General features: G+C 44.1%; 1 protein-coding gene and 1 long non-coding RNA gene across 9 annotated transcripts in view; one reads left to right on the forward strand and one right to left on the reverse strand.

The window, feature by feature from the left end:
• The first annotated feature begins 1,033 nt into the window (after positions 1–1,033).
• CNBP (CCHC-type zinc finger nucleic acid binding protein) lies at positions 1,034–13,664 on the forward strand. 6 transcript variants are annotated; one of them, XM_075939660.1, is made up of 5 exons: positions 1,034–1,264; positions 11,187–11,327; positions 11,691–11,782; positions 11,929–12,131; positions 12,675–13,664. In XM_075939660.1, the coding sequence occupies exons 2-5, from the start codon at positions 11,204–11,206 to the stop codon at positions 12,790–12,792; spliced, it is 537 nt and encodes a 178-aa protein (XP_075795775.1). In that variant the 5' UTR covers positions 1,034–1,264; positions 11,187–11,203; the 3' UTR covers positions 12,793–13,664. The 6 variants fall into 6 exon arrangements, with proteins under 6 accessions (XP_075795775.1, XP_075795778.1, XP_075795776.1 ...); XM_075939663.1 differs by having other exon boundaries at positions 1,042–1,264; positions 11,187–11,306; XM_075939661.1 differs by lacking the exon at positions 1,034–1,264 and adding an exon at positions 1,404–1,564 and having other exon boundaries at positions 11,691–11,783; positions 11,933–12,131.
• A 4,540-nt stretch (positions 13,665–18,204) lies between these two features.
• LOC142830987 (uncharacterized) overlaps positions 18,205–18,908 on the reverse strand; it is a 46,463-nt gene continuing 45,759 nt past the window's right edge. For all 3 annotated transcript variants that reach the window (XR_012906569.1, XR_012906568.1, XR_012906570.1), the window contains one exon: positions 18,205–18,603. This is a non-coding gene — a long non-coding RNA (uncharacterized LOC142830987). The remainder of the gene's footprint in view (positions 18,604–18,908) is intronic.

Raw genomic sequence — 18,908 nt, forward strand, 5'->3', positions numbered from 1 at the left:
AGATAACAAACATTTGAACTAAGTCCTTGTTGGAAAGTGTCGAATTTTAACATGAATGACAGTTCAGAGGATTCCCTTTCAAGTGCAGATGTAAAAGGTCTTTGTAGCAGAATGCAGGTGGTTAAGTCATTGAGAGAGTGTCCTTTCTGGTTAAAATGGCAAGAAACTGTTTTCTCTTTGTGATCTTGTCTGATAACTGTTTTGTGGGCATTAATCCTTTGGCGAAGTGAGTAGTGATGTAAAATCCTCTTTAATCAGTTAACCAGTTAAACCTTACAAACACATCAGATAGACAGGGATGCATTTGTGAGACTCATGAGACTGTATTCAGGTAGGGAGCGGCTCCCCTAAGGTTAAGGGGCTGGTCAAAGGGATCCACAAGAAGGCAGGGAAATGGGGAGCAGAAAGGAGGCAAAAGAAGGAACCTGAAGCATGTTGGAGAACGGATGTGCAGGGACTCTGAGGGAAGAAGAGCGCCACGCTGAGATGCAAGAGACACAGGCCACCCAGCATTATCCCCGTCCATAAGGCTGTCTGTGCTGAGCAGCCTCCCCAGTGCCCTAGCACAGGCGGCGAGGCGCTGGCTAGCAGAGCGGTGTGCACGGGAATGATGCTGAGGGGGCAGTGGCATGAGGCGCGCGGAGCGGTGTGTGGGGAAAGTGCCCGCTGAGGGCAGTAAGGAAACGGACTTGGTGGGGGGAGGGGAACATGAGGGCTAGGAGACTGTAAATGTGTGGGGCAATGGGGGAGCGCGGCGGTGAGGGAAAGGCAGGGCACCGGGGACAGAATGGCGGCTCCCCGCAGGAGGGCTCCCCGCAGGCCGGGAACCGGGCAGGGTCTCGGTCGAAGGCGATCGCCGCGTGCGACGGGCGGGAAACCACCACCACGGGGGCCGCTTGCGCGTCGCGCGCCTCGCGCAGGATTTGGCGGGAGGCGCGCGCTGACAGTTCTGCCGCATCACTGCTGGGCGGCCGAGCCCGCCCCCGCCCTGCGTGACGTGGGAGGAGCAGGGCCGGGCGGGGACCGAGCACTGCGTCTGGGCGGCCTTCGGGAGGGGGGCGGGGAGCCGCAACTTCCTCGCTCATGAGTCACAACGGAGGCGGAGCAGCGAGGCGACGCGGGGACCCAGGGACACCTCCGCGCACTGCAGCAGCGGCAGCCCCCTCACAGCGGCCTGTCTCCGCGTGACCTCAGGGCACCAGCCGCCGCCTCAACCGCCCTTCTCCCTCACAGTGCAGTAAAGCAAAGACGCGAGACTGATCCGGTAGGCGGACACCTCCCCCTTTTCGACGGCGCTGATTGGTGCGTCCCATCCCCAGCGCCGATTGGCTGCACGGAGGCAGAAGTGGGCTCCTATTGGTTGTGCGAACGGGATAATGAGCCGTGCGCAGAGTGATAGGGAAGGGCGGGGTGCGAGTGAGTAAGTGCGTGTGTGTGGGGCCGTGTGCAAACCGCGTGTGGCGCAGGCAGTGGGCGCTTAGTCTCGAGCGGGGGGATCGACAGAGAGCCGGGCCCACCGTCGCCCGGGCGCGCAACCTATCGCAGGAGGGTCGGGAGCCTGCAGGTAACCGCCGGCGCGGCTCGCGGAGCTAGCGGGGGGGGGCCAGGCCCTGGCCTGTGCGGCGGAGGCGGCGGTGGCGCACTCCGGCCTAGCGCGCGGGAAACCCGCCGAGCCCGGGCCGCGCTTGCTGCAGCGCCCGAGGGGCAGGCGCCGGCAGCTTGGCCCCGCACGGGGCGCGAGTGGGGGGGCCTGGGGCGGCGGGGAGAGGCAGCCATCGCCGTGCGGGAGCCCCGCGGGGCCGGGCGCGCAGCGGCTTCCTCTCCCCTCCCTGGCCCGAGCGGCGCCCCGGCCCGTGCAGCGGGGGCGGAGGAGGCTCGTCGAGGCTGGGGGGCCGCAGCCTCATTTGCGGGGGTGTCACGACGGCAGGGTCACCGGCGGGTTGGGCCTGCGATCGGGTGGGGAGGGCATCGGGGCTGAGCCCGTGCTCTGCGGTCAGGCTGCCCCTCCGCGCTTCCCTCGCTTGCTGCCGCCGACACCTAGTCGGGACTGTCCCGGCGGCGGAGCGTGGCGTGATGCACCATGCGGCCTCTCCATGTGCTCGGGTCAGGGGAGCCAGGTTGCAGCTAATGCAGCTAGAGAAGGTGCCCCTCAGATGGAAAGCTGCTCAACCTAATACAGTCACTTTATTTGAATGCCTGGTAAACTTCATTTTAAAGTCATCCCAGCCTATTTTCACTTCAATACTATTTATCTAGTGTCTGGTGGAGAATAAATGTTTTCGGGAGCAATGGTTATTTACCTACTTGGTAGGCTGTATTTGAGTGCTCCCAAAGCCAGGAAATAATCTCTTGATTTGTAAAAGAATATTATGTGATAGACATCCTCTATGACCCTAGTCTAGGAGCCACCAATGAAACACTCACCTCCTCCCACCCCCAGTCCAATTAAGTATCTTAACCAAAAGACCATCCTTTCTTGGAAGAATTTGACCTTGGTTTAGGCAAGATGCATCCAGTAACTTAACTTTTTTTTTACTTCATCCACTTGCACACTTAGCATTGTTACAGTAAGTCCATTTGGCTGTGTTGGCATATGTGCGTAACATTAAGTATTTATATGGGTATAGAAGCTTAGATGTAGAGATTGGAGAAGTTGGGTGGGAGACTAAGAAAAGATTTGAAATGGTAGTGATGCACATAAGAGGAGGTGGGAATATCCATTATGAGAATGTGGAGCTGATCTATATAGATAGAACTATCCTATGCAAAGACATTTGTAAGTAGGGATATAATAGTGTAGTCGATTAGCTGATAGCAAAAACTTGTGGTCGTCTTTTCCTCCCGCCGCCGCCAGTAACTCTTTTTTAGCAGGCTGGCCAAGAGCCTGGCTCAGTTCTGTGGGAGTGAGCTCCTCAGGACAGGGGCTGGAGAGCACTGGCTGCAGGCCCCACCCTGGGGACTATAGAATAGTCAAATAACCAAATTCATGAGGCTAATCGACTATTCAGTTAACCCGTATTTAACATCTCTAGTTATAATTTGAATGTTAAAAATGAACTTACAACAGGAGTATCCCAAACAACTTATTTGAGTTTGTTCATATAAGTAGTGACAGTTTCATCCTAGACTCTTGAACTGGGTTAGTGTGGTGGGGGCCAAAATGAAATGCACACTTTTCTTATCTGACTCTAGATTTAAAACTTTACAGTGCTGCCGTATTTCAAAGCAGAAATATGGTCATTGCACCACCTAAGTCACCTAAATGACTGACATAGCTTCCAGTGCTGGTTGCTCACTTACTCTGGTGCTCTACAGAACAGTAATTTGCTGTAGTCAAGTGTTCTTTAGGCCTTTGTATAATAAAGTAGCTGTGTGTCTTTGTGTAATAAAGACATGTCTTTATGCTGGCCATCTTAACCTCCTGTTTAAATTCACTTTGCATGCCCTTGAGTCAGGAGGCCTTGATTGCCAGTCATCTTGTCCCTATCCTCCTTCTGGAAGCTTATGGGCGAGAGGTTAACTTCAGAGGAGGCTGGTTGGTATCTGACCTTCTTTATCCCTTGTGGTGCGTAGATTCTAGGCGAGGAAGATTGCTTTTATCAATATACATTTGCAGTATTTTTGCTGAGTCAAGCTTGTCACTGCTTTTCATAGTGTTTGACTCAAGCAGGGTCCAGACACCACGATTACTGTTTGGTGAGTCACTTCTTAAACGTGAGGATGGCTTTGGGAAAAGTACTTTTGCCTGAGGATTTGCTTTCTAAATCTATACTGCTTATGTTTGGAAATGATACTTTAGCTTTTTGACGAGCATCCTGATCTACATCTTTTATTGTACCTGAGGTTTTTCAGTCTCCTGGCTGCTACAGTGAGAACTTCAGCCTCTAACCAGACATTAGGACAAGATGCTGGTAATACTAATAAGTTGAGGTTAAATATTTAGGAAGGATAGTGAAGATAGCTCTTTAACAATGAGCAGTTGTATTTGACTCTTGGCAGCAACAACATTCAGTGTGTGCATCCCGGCATTCCAGAGTAATGACAGTACAAACATCTGTGACATTCCAAACAGTTTTCCATTAGTTTGTAACCTGATGGGATATCTGCAGGTTGCTCTAGGTCTATATCCCCAGATAACTTATAGTAGAGAATGAAGTTATGTCAAGGTAACCATCTACTTGGTGAAGTTGGCTTTGGGGATCACCAATACTTGTATTGAAGAAGCTTCAGGGCAGGGATGGGCAAAAGGGCCTCCACCCCCAGGCCAGTTAGGGCTGGGGAGGCCCTGAAGCCTTCTTTGCTCTGCCCCTGTTCTGTGAGCAGTGCATGGCACTTCAAAGGCTGGGTAGGGAAGGAGGAGGTTTTGTATGCTGATTGGCCTGGGGGTGAGGGAGCATGCAAACCTCTTCCCATGGGTGCCTGATGGGGCAAAGGGGCTTCCCCACCCCAGACCAATCATGATCTGCGGGTGGGGCAGCCCTGCCTCTTCCTGTTTAGGGGGTGGCCTGGGACCCACCCCTGCTTCAGGGAGTAGCTGAGTTAGTCTATATAGGATAAACTTAAACTCAGTCTGGTAGCACTTTTAAAGACTAACAAAACATGTACAGTAAAACTCCAGTGGTCCGGCATCCAATGGTCCAGCACCATCTGGAACCCAGAAGTGCTCTGGGCAGCCGGACAATTGGAGCTGCTCTGTCCCTGGCTTCCCCAATTCAGCCGCTGCTGAAACTGACCAGCGGCTGACTTGGGGAGGTCTGAGGCAGAGCAGCTGGGGTGCTGTCGGGTTGGTCCTGCAGCACTGAGGGGCGCATCCCACACCCTTCATAGCCCCCCCTTCCTATAGTCCAGCATATTTGATAATCTGGCACCCCCTGGGTCCTAAAGGTGCTGGATTATCGGAAGTTTACTGTAGATGGTGGTATGAACTTTCATAGGCACAGCCCACTTCATCTGAAGAAGTGAAGTTTGTATTGCAGTACACATAGGAGGGAAAGAGGAGCAGGGGCATTGAACTAGCTATAGCCACCATCCTTGAGTTACAGCTGATTAATTGGCATTAGTCAGCAGTTCTTACTAATATGTAGGACGTGTTTGAATTACTGTATTAAATAGGGATGTTAAATGGCATTTAATCAGCTGATTGACTAGTTGATGGGATTTCCATGGACTAGTTGATATGGGGTGGGGGGAAGCTGCAGAGCCGCTGCAGTGTGAGTGCATGGCCTCAGGAGCTAACCCTGCTGTAGCTCTGCCTTTTAAGACTAAAGTGCAGTGGGGCAGGGGGAGTCCAGATTCCTGGTTTATGCCCAGTTCCCTGCTAGCCTCTGCTTCCCCTGGAGCCTTGCAGAGATGGACCTGGGGAGAAACTGCTTTTAAGCCGGCTCCTGCCACCGCCGCCTCCTCTCACCCCCCCCCCCCCATGGAGGCAGTAAGGGGGGGGTGACTAGTTGCTTTCATCCCCCAGTTTGCTTTAGTATTAGGATAGGAGTCCTTATGAATTGAAGAGAAAGATTAGGTGGTGCATGGAACAATGCATTTTCCCCTTCCTCCTGTGCATGAGTCTGGATTTTTTCCCCTCTTGTAGACCAGTGGTTTTCTAACTCTGGGTCAGGATTCAGAACTGTGGCATGGAATGTCAGGCACTGGGTCTTGTTGCTGCAGGTGACCAATGGAGGTGCTGATGCAGGCTTGCTGCCTATTCTGGCACCTCAGACTGCACTGTGCCACAAGCAGCCAGCAGTAGAGAAGAGCTCTGCACACTGCCCCTGCCCTGAGCAGGAGCTCTGCACTCCAGCTGGTGGGAACCTGTTGCTGGCTGTTGAGACACAGCATGGTCTGGTGCCTTAGCACCTCCACTGCACAGCAGGCCAGGAGCTGCTGAAAGTATGGCTCTCCTGCCTCATCCTTGACCCCCTTCCTGAAGTCTCAGCCTCACTCCAGAGCCCATACTCTAGTCAAATTATGTTGATTTGTGAATATCAGCAATTTTCTTTAATTAGGTCATGAGAGAGTTTGAAAACCACTGCTCTAGACAGCCCTGTGCCCTAACTCCTTGAATGAAACTGCTGCTCTGTTCACAAGTAATTGAGCAAGGTAGCTTGCTTTTGCTTACCTTATCTTTGCTCTTGTGCATCTGCTATTGTAAATATCCATTGAAAGCAATGGTGCAGGTCAAATTCCATAATTGAGGATTAGATTTGGAACTCTGAATGAATTGACAGTAGTAAAATATCAGTCTTCAGTTAGGTTTTAAAAAACCTGAGCTGGAAGGTATTTTCTATGAAATGTGTTCCTTTTTTGGTTTAACTCTGCATATGGCAGAAGCATTCATTTATCTACTATAAGGAGTAGTAAGCTTGTTAGGTCATGTTCTTGGTGTGAAAGGTAAGAGCAGGTATAGTCAGTTTTATGACTAAAACATTAAGTTTGCTGCCTGAACTAAAAGGTACTGTAGTGGTGATTGTGAAAATTGAATATACCAAGGAATTAGTTTAAAAATCCCTGAATATCTTCATTTCTGTATAGTGGATACATGTAAAAATCACTGACACTTGGACATACACTGGATCAGAGTTAAGAATGTTTTGAAAGAGCTCTAGCAGTCTGTGGGTTTCAAGTGTTCTGCAGAGTCCTTGCCTTCCTCCTGTACTTCGGAAACTTACTGCATACACTGATTTCCATGGCTTACATTATCCATAGAGCATTGGCTTCATGGTTCATATCTAATCCTGTGAATCTTTTTTGAGCTTTGTAGGTTCAAGTCTTTCATCTTGTTCACTGGAGCTTTATTTTTCCTGCTGAGGTACATGAATAGGATAATTTAATTATTTGGGTTTAAATTTTCCCAAAATTCTAGCACATCCCAGTATTTTTTTGATGCGTATAATGGACATGAAAATAACTTGTAGTAAAAATGTGAATGTTACCATAGGGTGACTTTTTTGGAGAGTATTGCCTTGAGAATTTTAAAAAATATTCAGGGCCATGGTGCATCATACCAGAAAATCCTACTTTTTTCACTACAGGTGAGCTTTGAGACTTTTGGGTGGCTCCAAATAAAGATAATGCTAATAAGAAATTGATCAACTTGCATGGTTCTGAAAATCCACTTCCGCTTTACAAAAAAGCAATTGCTACAGATGAACAAACCCCTTCTGCTGTTCAACCTGCAAACAGCCATCAGAAACATGATTACATATAACTTAAAATGAATCATTATAACACTTTATTCAGATATGGGGTGCACTTTTTCCAAGAGCCATCAGTAAGCTGTATCTGAACTGTTGGCACTAAATGGCTTGTTTGCATATGTTTTAGGATTCAGTCCTCTTGTTTCTTCTAGCAAAGCAGTTCACTGAATTTTGAAGCAGTTTGTACTAAAAGGTGGAAACAGTTTTTAATTGTCTTTATCCTGTCTCTAGTTACTGGCTATAGGTTCTTTAAGTGGGTTAGCATCACAGTGGAGGCTCTGAAACTGAGCCAGACTTAAATGTGGGCATTAGAATTTTGGTGCAGAGAAATAACTTAAATCAAATGGTGTAGTCAAGGTAGATTAACATAAGATGTAGATGCTTCAGTCAGAAGTACCCTTTTGAAATGCAGAATGCCATGTTCTTATTCAGTGGTACTCAAATATGCACAGTTATGAACCCCTTACCAGTAAGTTACAGAAAAGACTAGAAGTCTGAGGAGTAGCCAGGTTAGTCTGTAACTTTATAAAAAGAGTACTCCTGTGTGGACACAACCTACTTCAGATGAGGTCATTTTTGTTGGTCTCTAAGGCTAGGTCTACACTGCAATAATAAGTTGGAAAAAGCATATTTTTTTCTGCTTCACTGTTGCAAGAGGTTTTTCTGAAATTTGGCACATCTACATGGTGCCAAATTTCAGAGAAGTGCTCTTTTTATATCGCTTATTCCTCATAAAATGAGGTTCACAGGGATGGGGGGGGGGGAATGCATCTGCTTTTTCAAAAAAACTTCCGAACAAGCAGATGCAGTGCTCAATACAAGCAGTGCAGTCTAGATGTAGCCTAAGATGCCACGGGGCTACTTGCTAAAAAAGATGAGACTCAAAACTATAGGAAAGAACAAAGTACTAAACCAACCGGCAGGTGTAAAGTAGGTGTATCTTTTTTTTAAAAAATCATATCCAGTAGCTCATCCATATTGATGCTACTCTGACACTTAATACAAGTGGCCTGTAGGAGTTTAGTGAGCTTTCCTTTTTAACTTCCTTTCTGTGGTTTTGACCATATTGTAAGCAAGATGCTTGGTCTTCCCCTCTCTTCTGCTTGTTTGCACCAATTTTTGCACATTAACTTGTTTAGGTATAAGTACGCATGTCTGAGATTAACAGGGGGAGGGGGCTACTCTAGCCCTCACCACCCATGTGGTGCCCCATTAACTGGTTAAATAAAACAGGATTTTACATCCCTTGATTTGATTTCTGTAAAGTTCTGAGTAAAATTGGGGGTCCCTGAATAGTATTTCAGTACAAATACTTCGTCATACCATGCAGTGCTCAGTACAAAGTTTTAAAGCTATGTAACTGTTACACAGATCCAGTTATTGTACTACTCAGCATGATTTGGCTGTTAACTCACTATTACAACAATTTCCTTTGTATCCATGTCTCTGAAGTTAGTGCTGATCTGACCAAGAACTACGCAAAAACCAAGTAATGCAAATGTCAGCTAATTACGACAGTCTTAAATACAAGTAGAAACTTTCAAACATTTTAAACTTCTAGCATCTAGCTAGTTCTACAGCAAGTTTAATCAGTCTTAAATTCTTCAAATACTCAGCAATAATGTAAGGAGTGTCTTCAGGAAATAAAGTAAACAATTTAGAAGTTGAAAGCTTGCTACACAAGTCTAGCTGACACATGTGCAGGGCTTGACAAATCAGTGAATCTACTTGCCCATGGCGAGTAGATTTCAGCTGGTCACCCGGTTTACTGGTGGTGCGCGCATGTGCAGTGTGGGGTTGGCAAGTAGATTTTGCTGCAGTTTGTCAAGCCTTGCACATGTGGATAACTGAGCCTTTCAATAGGATTTATCATGCTAATCAAGCAGGATTCATAAAATTGAGTTATTTATGCTTTGTACACTGTTGAACATAGTTCTAATTTTTGTGGAATTAACTTTATAACTGCAAAACATAGTTCAGTGCAGTCCAGGTGCTGCTAAAGATGTGATTCTGATGGAAGTTAACCATTATAAAGCTTTAAAATAGCTGAAAACATGCTTTTTTTTTTTTCTTTAGACATGAATGTAATCTTTGCAGTAAAGAGTTATGACATAACTTATCAGTCCTAGATTTTGAATGCCACAGTTTAAGGACACTTAAAACAGATTCCCCCATGGCATTCAGTTTCAGCACGACAGCATTGTGTAATATATGTGGTTTGAAAGTGAAGCTATTGAATAAGCTAAATGCAAAAAAGTAGACTTCCAAGTTACATTTGTCAGAACTTAAGTGATCTCCAACACACATTTTCCTGGGTTCTCTAATGCAAGTTATACTTCCCTGGTCCAGCATCCTCAGGACCTGACCAGCCCAGAACCAAGGAATTTGCTGGACCATGGTTGGTCAATGTCAGGCCCTCAGCTGCTGTCAGCTGTGGGGCTCTGCTGTAGTGGCATCAGAGGCCTAGCTTTTTAACCAAGTAGTGGTAGAATGGGCAGACATTTGGGGATGACACAGGGTGGCTGCTGGGCTCCACAGCCATCCTGCCTCTTCGAAGTGTTCCTGTTGCTGCTGCTTCCCCTCCCTCTCTGAGTTTAAGCATCTTAAATGAGCTTATTTGCAGTGCTCTGGAAGCTTTGGCAGGGTGGGGAAGAGTTGCTGAGTTCAAGGCCCAGCTTTTTCCCTGGTGAGTGCTTCAGCTCAGGAGCACCCATGGGGATGCCATGCTACAGATGTTACTGAACGATGGCAGTCCAGACATCCAGCCGGTAGCTACTTTACGTAAACCAGGGTGGGTTGATTTTTAATTAGTTCACTAATTTTCTAAAGGTTGATTCTCATTCTTTGGTAGCTATGAAAACATTGATTTGCAGTTAAACACTGTTGGCATACAAGCACCGTATTTAGTATAATGACGAAACACTATACTTACTTGCATTTCAGGTTTTTTTACATCTTGTATGATAGACAATGGCAAATAATTCAGTTATTTACTAAATGTGTAACTGACTTGTGTGAAGCTGTCTTCAAGTTGATGGAAATTTGTATTAAATGCACAGAAGGCTTTTTAATGTTAGATTTGTTAAAGGTCCCAATACTTGTCATCAAAACATCTTTTACAGACATCTGTTTAAAAAGTCAATATTTCCTGTTTAATTTTCCAATTAGTGAATAGATTTTTTCTCTTTTTCTGGTCATGGTGTGCTGTGTGTGTGTGTGGGGGGGGGGGGGGGAATTCTTGCTGCTGAAGAAGCTTCTGCTGTATCATACTGGTTGAGCACATTCTCTAACTGGTCTCCCCCAATGCTTAGCCAGTGACTACTTCTAGGTCAGTCACTTCACTTTTTTTAAAATTAGAGAGGAAGAATATACAAAATGCTTATTTAAATTTACTTCAATATATTAGCTATTCACTGAAGTTGTCAGCTTCCCATTTAACTTTGAATAGGCTTACTTTCAGAAAATTCTGTAAGTTACCTATCCAACCTGACAGGTATAGTGCACTCTTTGAATTGTGTAGGAATTTGTTTTTAACAAGACATTTTATACTTGCATATTAAGGCACAACAGGATCTCATATGAATCAAGAATTCTACCCAATTAGAACACTTCAATTCTTAAAATACTTCCAGATTACATTAACAGTACTAAGTAAAGGGGAGGCTAGTCTACCCTTTTTGTGAATAGCTTTGAATTACTTTGAGCCGCCTTAGCCATCATAGACTAAACAGTATATTTTCATTCTAAATAAACAACTATGCAGTCTAAGTAAAGGAGCAAAGAACACACTAACACTTAAGTTTAGGGACTACTTACAATACCTATAACTGACTCCTTATGTTTTATCTTTGGTTCTAGTAATTGCCTTGCTTCATGACCAGAAATATCAATAATTCATTATAGAACTAGAGCATTATTGCCATGCTTTAGCCTTTTAGAAGAGCCAGTCTTTACATCAAAAGAGCCTTTTTTAATAAATATCTTCTTTATACATAGGAAACCAAATTGCAGCAATGAGCAGCAACGAGTGCTTCAAGTGTGGACGTACTGGACACTGGGCTCGGGAATGCCCTACTGGAATTGGCCGTGGCCGTGGAATGCGTAGCCGTGGCAGAGGTGGATTTACCTCTACAAGAGGTTTCTAACTTATACGTATCTGAGCAGTAAAATCTTACTAATTGCATACATGACAATGACCTCTTTGCTCAGTCACTAAAGCAGTACTTGTAAACACAAATCAAAGCTAGTATACCAAATCTATTTTGGTAATCTTATTTTGTAAAGTGTAGCTCCAGTTCGATTTAGCAAATACTTATTAATGAGGGTTTTTACTGTAATGCTCTGCTACTAAATCTTTAAGAATAGTGAGATGGCTCTGGGAAGAACTGCAAATTCACACTTTGCTTATGTCCTAACTTTTATCTTTACACTGTCAAGTTGCTTGATGTAATTTTTTGATCCCTAAATAACCATTCTTCTCATGTTCCCGATCCAAAATAGGCTTCCAGTTCATGTCTTCATCCCTCCCAGACATCTGTTACCGTTGTGGAGAGTCTGGTCATCTTGCCAAGGACTGTGATCTCCAGGAGGATGGTAAATATTACTAAATTTTTATATTGACTATCTCAGAGCTACTGAACACGTGTCAATTCACTAGAAACTGATTTCTGTTCAGTGCATGTTATGTTTAACTCTTATCAAGGTTTTATAGTCTTGTTTGGTTTGTTTTCTTATTGTGGAAGCCTGCTATAACTGCGGCAGAGGTGGCCATATTGCTAAGGACTGCAAGGAGCCGAAGAGAGAGAGAGAGCAGTGCTGCTACAACTGTGGCAAACCTGGTCATCTGGCTCGCGACTGTGATCATGCAGATGAGCAGAAGTGCTATTCTTGTGGAGAATTTGGACACATTCAGAAAGATTGTACCAAAGTTAAGTGCTATCGGTAAGGCACTACATCTAAGGTATAAACTTCAAATTAAGGATAAGAGATAAGTTAGCATGTTAAGTCTATTTTGTGGATGTATACCTATTTGCATTGCGGGTGGGAGCCAATGTGTACAGGTTCTGGTGTCCCCTGTGCCACACATGCTGTCGTTTTCAGCAGTAACAAGTTTACTTAACGCCTTTTAACATCCCTACTGGTCACTAACGTAGACTTATAGGTAGTGAGTCAGTTATGCACTTGTGTTTAGATTGACACCAGAACTTTTTCCTGGTTTTTTTTGATTGCACAAGTAGTGCAGCAAATTCAGGAAGGTCAGTAGAGAGCTGCATACATTGCTTTGATATAAAATTGAGCTTGCTTGATAGTCAAAGGTATATTTCCAACTGTATTAGAACAGTAATACAGCAGAAGCCTCAAATGCAGAGTTCAGTGGTATGTCAGATTGTATTGTACATCAGATTGCACTGCTTTGATTGATGTTGTGGTTGTTGAAGAGATTAACAAGTCCACTGCTAACTAAGAAAAATATCTTTCCTTCAGGTGTGGTGAAACTGGCCATGTAGCCATCAACTGCAGCAAGACAAGTGAAGTCAACTGCTATCGTTGTGGCGAGTCAGGGCACCTTGCACGGGAATGCACAATTGAGGCTACAGCTTAATTATTTCCTTTGTCGCCCCTCCTTTTTCTGATTGATGGTTGTATTATTTTTTCTCTGAATCCTCTTCACTGGCCAAAGGTTGGCAGATAGAGGCTACTCCCAGGCCAGTGAGCTTTACTTGCTGTGTAAAAGGAGGAAAGGGGTGGAAAAATCGACTTTCTGCATTTAACTACAAAAAATGTTTATGTTTAGTTTGGTAGAGGTGTTATGTATAATGCTTTGTTAAAGAACCCCCTTTCCGTGCCACTGGTGAATAGGGATTGAATGGAAAGAGTTGTCAGACCAGCAAACGCTCTCCAGGTTCCATGGGAGTGATTCTTTACAGGAGGCAGAATAAATCCTGGAAGTGTCTGAACTTCCACAGGTAACTAACTTTAATTTTATTACAATGATGGCCTTGGATTGTCTGACCTCAGTAGTTAATAACATCAAGTAATGTCTTCATCAGGCCCTACCTAGAGCATCTAGCTGAGTGGGAGTAAACACAACAGATTCACATGCCTGTTAATGGCCATGAGAGAGAGAGAGGGAGAGAGAAATCAGGAATAATAACTAACAATAATTCAGTCAATGAATGTTAATGTCACCAATATAGAAGGTAATGGGAAGTTTTTGAATAAGCATTTCAAACTAAATCTAAAACCCAGAACATCAGTGCTCATAACATACACAATTTGGAGCTATTCAGGAGTTGCAAAGAAATGCATTTTCACAGAAATCAAGATGTTATTTTTGTATACTATATCACTTAGACCAACTGAGTTTCATTTACTTGTAATCAGTTTTTAAAGTAATATGGTAAAAGCAATTGAAGTCCTAGAACATAGAAATGTAATTTTAAAACTATCAATAAAGCTGGAGGAGGAAGGGGAGTTTGGCTAAAGTTCCTTTTTGTTTAGCTTTTTGTTATTCATGTACATAGTGCAAAACACCATATTAAAGAGGGGAATGTGGAGGTGTTGAAAAGCTTACAGTTTCGACTTTTCTTTTGTATGAAATCTTGTTTGAATGTTATGGGACCAATTTCATAATCACAAAGTACAGCATTACTTACAAGTCTTCACTTATCTGCATATAGTGACTCTGGCAAATATTAGTGCAAGTAGGAACCATGCCAAACACTCGCACTCTTACCCATTAAAGAATCAGTTCATATGTATCTTACCATCAAACTTGTAAATGCTGTAATTCTAACTCCTATCGAGTAGTCTAAACCATGATGGTATCGCCCAGCCTAACAAGTACATCGTTACTAAATGTTTAGGGGAAAAAATTGTATTTGACCTCTCAAGTGCTCCAGAATCATTAGGCAAGGTTAGTTAAAATAACTCATGAAAATCATTACCTCGGATGAGGCATTTAATAACTGCTTGTCTTACATTAGAAATATACATTTTCTTTAATGCCAGCCTTACTAAATCTACTTGATGATTTTCAGATGACTGTCATGAAGCAGTGGTTACTGTGACTTTTTCACCCTTCCGTCGTCTATTTTCATACTAAAATGCAATTAAAACAGTTATGGCCCTTTTGAGGGGACACTTAAGAAATTAAAAAGCTGCAGATTGGCCCACAAAAAGGGAAATCCACCAAAGTCCCATTGCAGGAAGGGGAGATGCCTCAAATTCAGGAAATGTGGATTGTAGCTTTAGTATCAGACTGAAATGGGTAGTATATGCCATTTACAATCTCCATGGCAGCTTTAACATAGGAGGGGTTTTTTTGGAGGTTTGATTTAGTGATGACTTTCTGCTCCATGTATACTCTTTCACTTCTCCATGTTCCATTCTAGAGATGCTCTGACTGCTTCAGCTGAAGCAGCACCAGAATTTGTAAGCCCTATAAACTAGGGGTGTAAGTGAGTAGTTGATTACTTGATAAACATAGGCTTCTGGAGTGATTATTTGTGTTCCCCTCTGCCTCTTAAAAGCCAATTTCCCCCATCAGTCTCCACAGTGCAGAGGGAGTTGGGGGTGGGGCAGAGCTGCAGCAGGAGTGACTAGTTGCTGGAAATGTCACTTACAAGTTATTCTTCAGTTAATACTAAACATCCCTATTAAACTAATCTGTCTCCTAATTCAGAGGGCTCTAATTTTCTGATGAGTTAATTGCTTTTTGTGCATTTTAAAGGGGACCTGCAATGGGCTGACTCTAAGAATATTTGGATGCTTATGATGGTAGCAGCCAGGGTACCTTGATCATGGACTTGCTCCCCATTGTGTGAACCATTTGTAGGGTGTCTTTAAGCACTCACCTTGATGAAACTGGGCAGGGTGTTGGATCTTATTGATGAATTCTATTTTTCTAAATAGACTAGAGCAGTAATTTTAATTGTGAAATTACTAACTTGGTTAGCCAAGCTAAGCTGTCAGTCAGTGTTGCCATTTCACTAGTTACCAAGTCTGGCGCTTAATTTCTAATATTGGAAGGCTTTTCTGAAACTCAAGCTCTTACTCTTACCTGGCTCTTCTCTGGAACCGAGAACTAGTTTTAATGGCATGTATGGTTTTGGGAGTGGGGCTATTACAAAGATGTGATCCTCTCGTAATGTCATGGACCCCATAAGATGGTCCTTGTCACAAGATAGCAGTACTTCTCCTTGCTCATCAAGAAACAGCCCTAGAGGATTTATGCACTAACTCCTTGGTTTAGAATAGCTCTTTGAAATGTTAACAGCTGAGACTCTTTACAAAGGCCATGTTTCTACACCTCAAGACAACTCGTCTGGGCTCCTTGCCCAAATACAAGAGGAAGGATTGACCCTATTTAACAGGACACACCCCAATTCCCTGTTGTCCTCAAAGGTATTTCCTACTTGTTCTCCCACAGACTAATTCTTTTGGGAGTGGGAATGGGAAGCTTCAAGTTGTTGTATAAAACTTCTTGAATGGACAGTTTTTCCTGTCTCATATCATTCTGATGTATTCAGTACTGTTCTGCCCCATTTTGTTTTTCACATTGCTGTGAAATTAGAGATTGCATTGTCTCTTTAGCAGCTCAAAAGAGAATCTTTCCAGTTGATAGCAGCTGCTGACAACTTTAGGAGATTCATCTGACCTTCAGGAGATAGCTACATTGTATTTCATTTAAATTTTCCCCTTTTGCAAATGCGTAGTAGAAACGTTCAAGTTTGGCGATAGTCCTAAAAACCTTCAAGAAAAAATTATGGTATTACTAGGTACTGTTTGTGTTAAGGATTGCTATGATTTAACTAGATTATCTATCTAGGTTTTTTGGGGATACTTTGGGCAGATGGTCAAGCAACTGAACTAGTGACCTGAGTATAATCTGGGAGGCATTTTATGCCTTTTGTTTGGGAGACCAACAAAGGACATCTGTCTCCCTGATCTATCCAAGCCTATCTGCAAGATCTCAGTACCTGTCCCAAGCCTCTCCATATCAAGTTAAGATGACTCATTTATACTGTTCTCAAGGTTATCACCTTCCCTCCCCCAATTTAAAGGTATTAAACACCACCACTACCAGCACCATACATATGCACCATAGCTTGCATGGTAGAGCTATTACATATAAACAAACTATTTTTAAAGGCAATATGTTGCTTATGAGGAAAGAAAAACCTGAAGTTGCACTTCTGTTTTACTATTTTACCATCTCCTGTACAACTTGTGAAATTGAGAGCAAATGTTTCAAAGGGCAATTGGCGGTTCAGAAAACCTTCTGCCTAGAATCTTTGAATAAAAACTCAAAAGACCAAACCTGCTTTTACATCTATCTTCCCGTCTTCATATCCCCATCTTTCTCTAGGGTGACTTACAATTATTTAGAAGGGGTAAACGCCCTCGTGACTTGATAGCAAGACATTGGCTGTTTTCTCATGAATGATAATAGTCCCTCTTTTTCCCCTCTCCGCCCTCCCTTGAGCTGGATAGTGGGTGGCCATTTGGAACTAGTTTTCATGGCTTGAGAGATACCCCTGCCTGCTGTGAAGTGTAGCTGAAAATGTAGTATGGGTTATGGCCTCAGCTAACTACATAAATTCACAACCTTTATACCTCCTAAACCTGGTACAGAACACTACAAGCTTTCAAAGAGCTTATTCAGTGTATTTGTATAGTACAACTAGAAGACTTACCTGGCATTACTCAAGTTGGGGATGAGGGATTGAGTATACTGGCTTCCTGGGGGGGGAGAGGGTTTACCCCAGCAGCTTGAGGCGAGGTGTAAAGTAGCTCTTCATAATTGCTACAGCACCAGTGGGCACAGCTGTGGGAGGAGTGCATATTTCCCAGGGGCAAGTCCCGGTTTGTCTAACTCCTATACTCCCTAGCCAGAATAAGGAATGCAGCAACCTGAACTTTCCTTTTGCTCTCTGGCAAAGGGGAACAGCTAACAATGTTCCCATATGAATTGAGAGCATGCAAGTAGGGGTGGGGAGCTTCAGTCCCCTGCTGCCCTCCCTATAGGGTGCTAGTCCAAGCATATCCCATTTTCCTGATGTGACCAAACCCTGACCTTGCATAAAGTTATGGTGTGTGAAAGCTGCATACTGAATTTGGTGGTCCTACTTATTATTACAGTAAAACTCTTGTGGTCCGGTAAGCCTGATGGTCCGGCACCAACTGCAACCCGGAAGTGCTCCGGCAGCTGCTTCAAGTTGTTAGAGTAATTGATTAACTGTGGCTGGATCCAGAGTTTAGTAGGTGCTTCACTTTCAGCAACAAATGCTCGCATTCCTTCTGTTTCTTTGTCATAGATTGGCAAAGATCCAACGTTAAATTTACTCAATGTTCCGATTTATGCCTCTTTCTAGCATCTTTATAATTTCTAATTTCTGGTTCAGTGTCAGGGTTATATGCTTCCTTTTTAAAGTTTTCTTACCACTACTACTAGCACCTTCATTCACTTTTGACTCCATCACTATGTACACTCTGATGGGCAAAAATATTCAAAAGTCAAAACAGCACTCTCCAGTGGGTCACAATGCTAATGGCAGACTGACTCAATGCCTTCCGCTTCACTGGGTTCAACTACTGACTCTGTTTTTTTGCGCAAGCTCACTCGATCTTTTGATCCTGGACTATCGATCTACTGGTAAAAGCAGCAGGGACAGGGAGGGGAGATGATCTCTTGTGAGTTTCAGCAGCAGCCTGTCACCTGCGGATCTACCTGTTCTCTCTCCCTCCCCCCCAGTAGAGAGGAAAGTTACATTAACTGCATGTCAGCTGTAGATCCAGCCGGAGTGACTGTAACTGACCAGAACATCCTGAACGCAGCTGCTTTGGCACACCCTCGCCCCCTCCTCCTCCCCCACTGACCCCTACCTTCCCCTGCTGCCCTCGTCCCGCCCCCCAGTAGAGGAAAATTACATTAACTGCATGTCGGCTGTGGATCCAGCCGCAGTTAATCAATTACTCTTAACAACTTGAAGCAGCTGCCAGAGCACTTCCGGGTTGCAGTTGGTGCCGGACCATCAGGCGTACTGGACATTTGTCTGTTTGAGAATTTCCCAAAAAAATGTTACTTGAGGTGCCCAAGGGCACCCAGGATAAAATCTACAATGTGTCTCTCCCAGTCTCTCAAATTCATTAGAGATTGTGCTACCTCCATGTCATAACTTTTATGTTGGAATTTTGCTAAAGCTACATTGTTTCAAAAAGTACTAAGGAACTGTATTGACTGCAGGTGGTCCGATCCACATTTACATCTCATCTGAAGGCAGCACTTTCAGCAACAGATTGCTTCTGACGCCATGTTGGGAAATAAGTTCAATGCTGCCTGGTGCTTTGCTGAATAGGGATGGACTTACGCATGTGCTCAAGAATAAGCACCTGCTGTGCTGAACTGGAGCTATAGACACAATGGTAAAAGAAAATATAATCAGTGGAGATAGATCAGCATGTCAGTGAGTTTATTACGGCACTGTGGATTGTTGCTCTTGCTGTAATGACAACAAACATCCATCAGGTGGCACAAGCATGTAAATCTTGATTCGACTGAGCATTCTCTTCCATTCCTGCAATTCTTAATATAGGTTGGATCTCCCTCATCTGGCACTCTTGGACAGTCCTGAATCAGGGAGTTTGCCAGCCTGCGAGAGATCAATGTTAGCCCTTCTGCTGCCAGCCTCCAGGCTCTGCTCCTGGCTGTAGGAC

This window comes from Pelodiscus sinensis, chromosome 11 (genome assembly GCF_049634645.1).
Source record: "Pelodiscus sinensis isolate JC-2024 chromosome 11, ASM4963464v1, whole genome shotgun sequence".
Taxonomy (NCBI): domain Eukaryota; kingdom Metazoa; phylum Chordata; order Testudines; family Trionychidae; genus Pelodiscus; species Pelodiscus sinensis.

Bases quoted from the DNA above. Each gene is read 5' to 3' on its own strand.
- CNBP (XM_075939660.1), top strand. From the start codon at position 11,204: ATGAGCAGCAACGAGTGCTTCAAGTGTGGACGTACTGGACACTGGGCT. The intron at 11,328-11,690 runs GTTTCTAACTTA...GATCCAAAATAG, and splicing joins TGGATTTACCTCTACAAGAG to GCTTCCAGTTCATGTCTTCA. The intron at 12,132-12,674 runs GTAAGGCACTAC...TCTTTCCTTCAG, and splicing joins ACCAAAGTTAAGTGCTATCG to GTGTGGTGAAACTGGCCATG.